General features: G+C 35.3%; 1 protein-coding gene and 2 non-coding genes across 3 annotated transcripts; all 3 read right to left on the bottom strand.

Moving 5' to 3' along the window:
• Positions 1-4,335: 4,335 nt before the first annotated feature.
• On the bottom strand, positions 4,336-6,546 carry LOC112017116 (uncharacterized). Its single transcript, XM_024049583.2, has 3 exons — positions 6,248-6,546; positions 4,939-5,203; positions 4,336-4,673 (listed from the first exon to the last, which is right to left on the bottom strand). The coding sequence occupies exons 1-3, from the start codon at positions 6,375-6,377 to the stop codon at positions 4,448-4,450; spliced, it is 621 nt and encodes a 206-aa protein (XP_023905351.1). The 5' UTR covers positions 6,378-6,546; the 3' UTR covers positions 4,336-4,447.
• Positions 5,550-5,621, bottom strand: TRNAP-UGG (transfer RNA proline (anticodon UGG)). Its single transcript has one exon. It is a non-coding gene; the product is annotated as a tRNA-Pro (tRNA).
• A 1,549-nt stretch (positions 6,547-8,095) lies between the features above and the next one.
• On the bottom strand, positions 8,096-8,167 carry TRNAP-UGG (transfer RNA proline (anticodon UGG)). The gene has a single exon. It is a non-coding gene; the product is annotated as a tRNA-Pro (tRNA).
• Positions 8,168-11,208: the final 3,041 nt, after the last annotated feature.

The raw sequence follows: 11,208 nt of genomic DNA, 5'->3' as shown, positions 1-11,208 counted from the left end.
TAGCCTATAATCCTATAAAGTAGAATGCTAGTAGCCCTCCCAACCAAACATTGGGCCTTGACAAAGTAGAGATTGGTAACTGTGAGGGTAAGCGAAAGACCAACGATCCTTTAGACAATTGTGCCACTTGTGCAGACAACTTGGTAGAGCCCCATCATATTGAAAAGCCCAGTCACGTGAATTCAACACCTAAGGACAAAAAGGCATCTCATGGTCAAAATGTGAAAAAGAAAAGTTGAGAATCCTTGAGCTTAGTGGGTGGCAGCTCTAAGCCTACACCCACGTGGAAAGTGGTAGGTACCAAACCATTCGGCCCTCCCATTGAGGCTACAACCAAGCAAAGTTTCCTCAAAACCACATAAATTTCAAACACAACCTTTAAGGAGTTCAAGGTAGGAGGTTCTTCTTCTTTCATGGGAGATTCTTGCAAAGCTATAGTTGTGGAGGGAAATATGGATTTGGACAGCAGAGTAAAGGAGCGTGCTTAATCATTCAACCTTGAAGTTTTTTTTGCCACCATCTCTAATTACCCTTTAAGGCGAATAGATCCTAAGCTTCGGCCAAGGAAGATGGGGCTGATTAAAGATGCTTCAGACTTTGAGTAAATAGGGGGCATGGATGCCTCAATAGAAAGTGATACTCTCAGTCCGGTAGAGCAAATAGGGGGGATGGATGCCTCAATGGAAGTAATGCAACCCGATAAAGTAGGTGATATCCTTATTCCCTCTTGAGTTGTTAAATTCCTTTTTATTAATTCTATAATGAATATATTAATTTAGAATTGTCGGGGTGCTCTTAACCCAATTTTTGCAGTATTGTGAATGGTATGGTCAACTCTTACTCTCCTACTATTATGATTATTTCTGAAACAAAAACCGGTGGCGAGAGAGCCAAAGGAATTGTTGACAGATTACCCCTTGATGGGGCTATTTTTGCTAACACCATTGGTCTGACTGGGGGGTTATGGCTTCTATGGGACTCTGCTCAAGTGGATATAGTCGAACTATCCTCAACAGAGCAAGAAATTCATGTGGTGGTCACTCCAAGCTATTCCAATAATCCCTAGCTTTTGTCTGCCATCTACGCTAGTCCAAGGTATGTTGAAAGACACCTCTTATGGGAAAATTTGGAAGCTATTTCAGGTCTCCATTCCTTTTCTTGGTAATTGCTGGTGACTTTAATGAAGTGCTTATGGGAGAAGACAAATTCAGGAGAAGACTGGTTAGCATCAATAAATCCCTTTGGTTTCAAGATTACTTGGATGCTTGTAGGATGATTGACATTGGCTATTCTGGACCTCGCTACACGTAGTCCAATAACAGGCCATTAACTAAACTCATTCAAGAGAGAATTGATAGGGTCTTTGTTAATACTAACTAGAATGGTCGTTACCCTGAAGCTTATGTTAGACACTTGGAAAGTTCTCATTCAGATCATTGTCCTGTGTTACTGAGAATGGCTAGGAATCAGGGCTAGTTGAGGGGGATAGAAACATCGGTTTTTTTTCACACTTCAGCCCTTGTTCGGAGGAGAAGGAATCGCATATCATGTATAAAAGACAGAGCTGGGAACTGGATTCATGGGGAAGGGATATAGCCGACTGCTTGAGGCTTGGCTTCGTTGAATTATTTTCATCCAACCACATCTACTCCACCTTCTCTCCCTAGAATCCTCCTTTTTGGCAAGCTTGCATAAGGGAGGAGATGCTGTTAAGATTACTTGCCCTGTTTCTAACGAGGAAATTAAGGCCGATCTTTGGGCCCTAAAGCTTTCAAAGCTCCAGGACCTGATGGGGCAAAATANTGGGCTTCATGCAAAATTTTTTCAAAGGTTTTGGCTATTAGTTGGAGATTCGGTTAGAGAAGAAATTAAGAAAATCATTTCCTCTGCCAAGGTCCCAAAATACCTTAACCAAACCTTGATCACTTTGGTTCATAAGTGCAAAAACCCAAAATCCTTCAACAATTTCCGTCCTATTAACCTCTGCAACACTGTGTATAAGATTATTTCAAAGGTCATTATGGCCAGGATCAGGCCTTTGCTCACTAATTTGGTGTTTCCGCTGCAAGCTGCTTTTGTTTTGGGAAGGAAAGGCATTGATAATGCTATTATTGTCTAAGAGATTATTCATACTATGTCTAGGAAAAAAGGAAGGCATGGTCTCATGGCAATAAAGATAGACCTTGAAAAAGCTTATGACCGCCTCGAATGGAGCTTTATAAGGGACACCTTGAACCTTTTCAAGTTCTTGACCTAGCTGATTTCTCTTATCATGAGCTGTGTGTCTACATCCTCGATATCCATTCTTTCCAATGGAGGAGCTCTTGAACCTTTTCATCCGTCTAGGGGCATTTGTCAAGAGGACCCTCTCTCTCCCTACCTATTCATTCTTTGTATGGAAGTGTTAGGGGCCCTCATATAGAAAAAAATGTAGTGTTAATTTGTGGAATCCAATCAAGGCATCCCAAGGAGGCTTAGCTTTTTCCCATCTCTTTTTTGCGGACGATTTGGTCTTATTTGTGAAAGCAGACCACAAGAACTGCATGGCTGTTAGGGATGCACTTGACACCTTTTGCAGTCTTTCGGGGCAAAAGGTGAGTCATGAAAAATCTAGAGTATTTTTCTCTCCTAATGTGGCTATGGACACTAGGGCTGATTTGTGTGAGATATTGGGATTTCGGCCTACCCCCTCTCTTGGACTAACCATCATCCTTCTTCAACAGATTCACAAGCAGTTGTGCATCAAGTTCCACGATCACAACAAGGAGTTTTAGGGAGATGCAAAGACTGATATCGTCCCTTAAAGCCCATAATTCAGTTGCAACACTAGAGGTGCAGCCAACAACCCTTGCATACCCTTTAACCCAAAGACCTTTGTCATCTCGAATTAAGCCTTCTCCACCAGACAAACCTGGGTTCTCCCACAAGATTTTGTAGTGTATTTAGATACCCCACACCGCCCCCCCCCCCCCCCCCCAAAAGAGGTTTCCTTATTACTCAGTTTAGATAGTGCAGGGGTGGCTTTTGATAGATTTGTATCTGTTCCTTAGTTTTTAATGAAAGCATCATTTTCACCAAAAAAAAATTATTGTTTGTTTTTACATGTTTAAAAATAATGACAATATGTCTACAACAAATTTTATTACATAAGTTTAACAAACCAATTTGTTAACTTGTATATGCAAAATAAAAGTAGATATAAAATTTATTTGTTATCTTGCTGATGTGATAAAAATCGCATATATCATTACATCAATTTGTAAGAATTTATTCAATTAAATTGATAATATTTTATATTTAAGAATGACTTAGTGGGATTACGATGATAACAATGCTTAAAAGTCAAGAATAATTGTTGTGGATTCTAGAATTAAACATTTTCTCTGGGGTTATGATTGTTTTACAATGAACAGTATTCATACTCTTTCCTATGTATGTTAAATGTAATTATCTAATGTAAAAACAAAAACATTGTGTAGAACATTTCTTATTCCAGATTGTGAAATAATAATTAGTGTTATCCCAATGACTTTTGGTATGCGCATAATTTTTTTTTTTTTTTGATACAGCACATATATATATTTTTTAATTATTAAAAGATGGTATGATATTTATAGTTTAAACAGTACTTTCTGAATTATTATTAAAATAGTATAATTATCATTTTTTACTTTTGTCTATCATTCTTTTTTTTTTTAAATGTATTTTTGAAGTGAATTTCACTTAGATAAGTATTAGATACTGATCTCTCTTATTATAATGTTTAGTTATTTAAATTTAACCAAAGAAAGATATATAATTTTCGTTTATCATTCCTCCTCTTTCTCGCCTTAATTTTTTTTTTTTAAATCCTAAAAAGAGAAAAGAGTAAGATATCAATATTCTTTTCTTATCTCCTTAATTTTAAAACATTCAAAAAGAAGAGAGAGAGAGAGAGAGAGAGAGAGAGAGAGAGAGACATGAGAGGTTGCTTAGATATTTTTTCTTCTTACATTTTTTTGTTTGACTACCATTCTTTTTCTCTTTTATTTTTGAGGTGGTGGTTAAGGGTGCCCGGGGATATGAATTGAGAGGTTTGCTCATTGAGATAACAATTAATTTAGTACTAGTGTACTAGCACTTAAGCTAGGTCTTTACTAAGAAGTTTTTGTGCTTTCAATACTAAAACCCAAAGAAGAAAGTCATTTTCAGTATTAAGCTATGTTTTTTTCTCTAATTGCTGCTAGCAGTTATAGAGTTGGCGTGTTGTTGTATGTTTGTGTGTTATTTAAAAAAAAAAAAAAAACTATGTTTTTTCAACCTTGATTTTACTTACACGGCATTCTTTGTACAACATGACAAAAGCCCCCGAAAGTCTCCTAAATCAAACAAACCAAACCCAAAGAAAAAACGAGAGTACATTATTCACAACACACCCACCCTTGTTCAACACGAACACCATTCATGCTCATGCAATGCACCTCATGGAATACATGGACACTGCAGAGTCCACCGATGGTGTACCGTAGGCTCTACGATGATCGCTCTCTAACCCATACTCCATCATCGGACGGTGCTCCAGCTCTTCATCATAAACAAACACAAATTCTGGTATCTCCAACTCAATCTCGTTCCTCCTCACATGGTCCCACAGAAACTCAACCCTGTTTACGTATTGAAGCTTCCTGTACATCCTGTTTTTGCACACAACTCAAAGTCAACACTATTCATTGAACCGTCCAGCACGCTAAAGCTAAATACTTTCCACACCAAGCCTTAATTAAATAACTAAAAACAAAAACAAAACGCGTGCATATGGAAACATAATTATTAATGCACAGCATTCAAAAGCTTATCAAAGGAAAAAGCTTTTTTTCTTTCATTTTTGTCAGTGACATAAAAAGAATAAAAATGGGCCATATGGGTTATTGACTTTAGAAGAGAATATTTTATTCTTACCCTCCAGTGAAAATGAAACGACCAAAAGTGGCAAGGAAGAGACGGGACTGTAGACCTGGGTGTACAAAGTAAACCGCCTCGAGATTATCTCTAACGTTGATCGGAATAGCATCGTATATTGATCGTAGGGTCGAGATTCCAGGGAAGTTTTCGTTTCTTTGTACACCCGTGTTCACATACACCACTGAGAATGGCTTGTCCTTGAAGTTCGCGAAAATTTTCTCCTCCAAATACTTGTTCAAGACCTCAGTACTCACTAGCCGAGCTGAAATAAAATCACAAAGGGAACACAATCAAGAAACCTAATCTAGGGTCCGTTTGTTTAGATGATTGGGGAGTTTAAAAGAGCGAGTTTTGTAATCACAACTCTCCATAACTAACTTTTACACAGTTTTCAGCTTATACAAACACACTCTAAAAAAAAAAAAGCAATTCTAATTCAGACAAAGAACCCAATTGACGACGAGGTTTCTTATAAAGTGAAACTGGACCAGCATTGTATTGAAGTCTTCAAAAGCTTGATTGAGAAAAAGGTTAATATCAGATGGATTTAATTAATGATTAATAACCACTAAAGCGTGTAATTTCAAAAAAAAATCACTGCATAATTTGGGGCATTCCGAGAATCGAACTCGGGACCTCTCGCACCCAAAGCGAGAATCATACCACTAGACCAAATGCCCTACCGCATGCTTTTATTGATTTTAAATATACCTGACAACAATTAGATGGGCTGTTCATATACAGCGTCTGTTGCGAAAAGACATGAGCTGATGGGGAAACGAGCAAATCTGAAGATGTCTTGGTGAACAAAAATACCGTGACTGATCTCATTCCAAAGCAACATCATTGTGGTCTGTACAGGCAGAATATTATTGATAGCCCAGGCACGTTAATAACATTCTTGAATTTTCCTTTGAATTTTACTAATGTGTCCTTAAAGGCATATAATAATTTTTATTTTAAAAAAAAAAATTTTAAAAATTAAAAAAGTATTGATAATTTTTTCAATTCTTAAAAAAATATTTTTAAAAGTGGATGGTTTAATATGTGCTCTTAGTGCACACATTAACCGGACCCTTTTTCTTTTTAGAGGTAATGAGATGAAAAATTCTTAGATGTTACAAATTTTTATTAAGGTTGTGTTTGGATGACAATATTTGAATATGAATTTAAATTTGAAATTCATTAATTTAAAATCTCTTGATTTTGAAATTCTTTGTTTGGATCTTTTTAAATAATTAAGGATTTGAAACTTATCATTTGAAATTTCGTTATTNACCCAATTGACGACGAGGTTTCTTATTACCTGGGAAGAGCTTTCCGATTATGCAAAGGACCTTACGGCCACGTTTATCTCGACCATGGATCTTGAAAACTTGGAGCTTATCGATAATGTGTTCTTGATCAGATGGGGAGAGTTTTAATGGAGAAGTCATGGTTGAAAGGCTTTAGAGGTAGAGAGAGAGAGATTAAAAGCTAATTAAGGAGGAGTTGGCGGTGTGTTTGGTTTTGAGAGGGAATGCGATATTGACATGAGTTTTAAATGAGCGAGAGTTTATATACAACCGTGGGTTCGAAAGGAGTGGCCTGTGGCTTATCCAATTGGGCTTTTGGTTAAAAGATATAATGATATATAGGGAGCATATTCTCAAGCATCTACCGTTTTGTATTGAACAGCTCGGTGCTACAGGTATCGTTGCTACACTGACACCTGTGAGTCTTCAATTTGAAATCTCCAATAGTGATCTGAGCCGTTTGATCTGTGAGTCTTAGGTTTTGGTAGTTTTAAAAATATATTTGAGAAATTAAGTGTAAAAATATGTATAATATTATTTAAAAATTAAAAATATGTATTTAAACTTATATACTAAATGGGCTCTTAATTTCTACACCAACCTAACCAAACAATCCAAACTTATTGATTTCACTGAAAATGAGTTTGAACATTAAATTATTAATCTAATTAGTGAGCTGAGTCAGGATTGTTTTCTTAATTGATAAGCGAAGTGTATTTTGGGGATTTTGTTTGGCAAGGAAGTCAATGAGGGGAAAATTAACTAGTTTAGAGAAATAATGTGCGCATAGGATGTGTAGGCATCGATGTTTTTTCCCTAGTAGAAACTAGAAATGAAAAGAATCTTTTTTCCACGGAAAGAGACATAGATTGTAGTTAAATTCATTTTTGTGTTTAGTCTGTTCTGATGTGTTTATGTCACCGCTCTTGTTGCTAGTTGTTTAAGTGGTGTGTAATTTTGGTGTTGTCATAGTAGATGTTGCTGTTGCCTGTTAGCCTTTGCTTGGGGCTTTTGTGGTTGTAATTTCTAGCAGTTTGGCGTGTTGAAATCTCTCATAGTTGAGGCTTTTTTATTTTTGTTTTGTGTCTAAAAGTCTAATGTAAATTATGTAATGGATAATTAGAGTTGAGGTGTCCTGTTCGAGATAGTATATCATGTTTCTGGTGTATATGTCATCTCTTTCACAACAACTGAGTCCCACACAGTTGTGGGACCCAGCTGCTGTGAGAGATGACATATACACTCGAAATATAATATAATTTTTTGTCCTGTTAATCAGGGAAAGAAAAGACTGAGAAGGTTTAAGTAATTAACTAATTGTAAGGTTGTAACTTTATGATCAATTATTAAAAAAAAAAATTTTTAAAAAATGATGGATAATGGGTTCATCACAATCAGTCAAAGTTGACCCAACAACTCAAACTATTGATTGGTACATTTAGATGGCCATGGTGTTTCTTGCTTAAACAGGCATTACCATGACGATGCAGGCAACGTCAAAATGATGGTATAGCTTATCAAAAAAAAAAAATGATGGGATAGACCTGGACCATCAGTAGAAAACGATGCTCATACAACAAATATAAGCCATAATAGATAGGCTAAATGCTCACTGGTGGTGCAGGATTAAAGTTTTTATGAAGTGAACGATAAGATGTTTTAATTATATTGTTGAAAATATGATGGTGTGAACTGTGATGCGACTCTTTCAATTACAAGGAAACAAAGTGAAACTGGACCAGCATTGTATTGAAGTCTTCAAAAGCTTGATTGAGAAAAAGGTTAATATCAGATGGATTTAATTAATGATTAATAACCACTAAAGCGTGTAATTTCAAAAAAAAATCACTGCATAATTTGGGGCATTCCGAGAATCGAACTCGGGACCTCTCGCACCCAAAGCGAGAATCATACCACTAGACCAAATGCCCTACCGCATGCTTTTATTGATTTTAAATATACCTGACAACAATTAGATGGGCTGTTCATATACAGCGTCTGTTGCGAAAAGACATGAGCTGATGGGGAAACGAGCAAATCTGAAGATGTCTTGGTGAACAAAAATACCGTGACTGATCTCATTCCAAAGCAACATCATTGTGGTCTGTACAGGCAGAATATTATTGATAGCCCAGGCACGTTAATAACATTCTTGAATTTTCCTTTGAATTTTACTAATGTGTTCCTTAAAGGCATATAATAATTTTTATTTTAAAAAAAAAAAATTTAAAAATTAAAAAAGTATTGATAATTTTTTTCTAAAAAATATTTTTAAAATTGATATTTAAACAAAAGGATTTTTTGGATATGTAAATTTGGATTTGAATTTGAATTTAAATTTAAGATCAATAAAATATATTTTTTAATTATTATTTTTCTTAATTATTCTACATTTTAATTTTAAATATATGAGGTAATATTAATAATCCAATTCACAAGATGATGATTAAAAAATTTTAGCCATAGCCAACTAAAAAAATATCTTGCCAACTATTGACAACTAAAATGTTTTATATCAACAAGAGAGGACACCCAAATACATGAATTTTTTTTTTCACAACATTCAAAATCACAAACTAAAAAATTATTCTAAAGTTATTAACAACTAAAAAGTTATCTATCAAGAGAGACAAATATAAGTTTATATAAGAATTTGGAATTGAGCTCCCTCAAATCCAAATCCAAATCCAAATCCATGTCATCCAAACAGACTATTAGTGAATTTGGATGTTAAAAGCAGATGTAGAACTTTTCTCATATAAATTGAGATATAAGTTTATATAAAAATTAATAAAAATTTATTAACTCAATAATTATAAAAATGAACAAGTTTATATAATATTAGTCTTTAAAAACAATTTAAAAAAAAATTCTTAGTTGTTGAAATAGAGATACATTTCTTATGAGGTGTGATTGAGAAATTGTAAAAGACAAGTTGAAGAGGACTGACAAGAAAAAAGGCCAATGTTCAAGAAGTATGAAGAATAAATTAAGGCAAATTTGTCATAGTGTAGCCATCAAATTTCACTGCCACCATCAAATTTCGTGACCACAAACTCGTTTTTCTTTGATTGTGTCGCCCCCTTTTCATGACAGGAATTCTCTTTTCCTTTTTCGGTAATTCTCTCTTCTTTTCTTTGTCTTCTTGGGTCTATCTGTGAAAATGCTAAATAAAATGGGACTCCTCAAATTCAAGAAATGTGAAAAATAAGGGGCTGTTTGGTTTTAAAAAGGTCATCACTCATCACTTATCACTTATCACTTAAAATACCCCAACTTTCTACCATTAACATGTTTGACACACTGTTTTCAACTTCTCATAACTCAAAAATTTGTACTTTCTATGGGACCCATACCTGAGCATCATGTTAGTGAGTTCTGTTAGCCTACCTGCCTAACCCTCATTTCATTTCATTTTCTCATTGCTCATTTCCCCTTCAACCCTATTACTCTCCCAAAACCAGAGACGAACCCAGCTAAAATAGAAGAAGCTCGGACTTGCAGTGCTAATCTCCACCATCACCAGGGTCGCTTGATCTCCTCCGATGTGTAGCGTTAGCGCGATCTTCTCCATCGTGACCCAGCAGTGCTGAGGAAATGTGAAGAAACATGACCCATTTCCTTGATTTGTCACGAGTGATCTCCTCCGATGTGTAATGGTGCTACTTCATCCCTTTTTGTACTCTCTAAGCTTGTGAATGGATATGATTTATGTTTTTGGTATTTGGGTTTTGAGAAAACTGTTAGCTTTTAGCTTGAAATTGTGTTGGCCTTCATTTTTCCCTGTTGTTTGGTTGCTGAGAAAATAATAAAGGAGAAGTTTTTTTGATTTATTTTTTGTTTATATGATATTATCATGCTTACCCATATGCTAGTTTAGCTTCAATCTAATTATTTTTTCTGTTTGGCTAATATTATATCATTTTTTTGAAAATATTTTATTTCTCATCAGCTTAAGTAAACCAATTCAAATAGATGTTTTAAGTAGCTTAGAGGCTTTGAATCTATTAAAGATTTTTCTGGGTTGTTTATATTTTGTTGGAATTTTTAATTGCTGAAGTAATATTAAAAGAAAATAGCTCAATCCTGTTTGAAAAATAGTATTATAGATGATTGTCTTCTTTTTACCAAGAAGACAATAGTTTAAGGTTTATATGTTTCGATGTGCTGTGATAGTGTGTATTGGAGTATAGGGTGGTGAAAAAATTGATAAAGAGGTTGGTGGGGAAATCGGTGCAGCGACATGTGAAGAACTGTGTTTTTGAGGTCGGGGCGGTGTGGTTGGCTGAGGTGGGCTCGATGAGTGCGTGCGTGAGGAGGTGAGGGCAAGGCAGAGGCTTCTTTGTGTTTGAGTTGTGGTGGTATGAAGATGGAGTGAATGTTCTGAGCTTGATGAAGAGAGTCGTTGCTCATGCTATCAAAAGTTGCACCCGGTGTGACTTCCCTCTGACCATGGGTCCCAACCATGTCTGTTTATTTACCAAAATGCCATGAAAACTCAGTTTCCATAACTTGAAAACGCCAAAAATGTGTTCTCAGTTTTGCTAATTCATCACTAAAAAAATCAAAGAATTGAGTGATGGAAACAAAAACTAAAAACAAATCCAACAAACCCTTTTGCCATGGGACCCATTAGTTTTGAGTTATAGGTGATGAAAACAGAATGATGAGTGATGCAAAACATGAAATCCAAACAGCCCCTAAATGAGAGCAACGTCCAAAATTCACAATACTTTTCGGTTGTCAAGTAAGAGGGGGAGAAAGACCATGATTTTTGCAACTCTTATTGTGGTTCAGATAGAAGACCGTGGGATTGAGATTAGGTGACCATGCAATTACACCACTTCTTTCACAAATATTTTTACATTTTTAATTTTTTAACTTTAATTTTTTAATTAATGGTTGAGATTGAAAGTTATTTTTTGCAACTTCCATTCTTAACCGTTCATTGCTATTACATCAGATACAATAC

This window comes from Quercus suber, unplaced genomic scaffold (assembly GCF_002906115.3).
Source record: "Quercus suber isolate HL8 unplaced genomic scaffold, Cork oak 2.0 scaffold_64, whole genome shotgun sequence".
NCBI lineage: Eukaryota > Viridiplantae > Streptophyta > Magnoliopsida > Fagales > Fagaceae > Quercus > Quercus suber.
The sequence above is the reverse complement of the archived record's forward strand: the minus strand, read 5'-3'. Positions and strand labels throughout refer to the sequence as shown.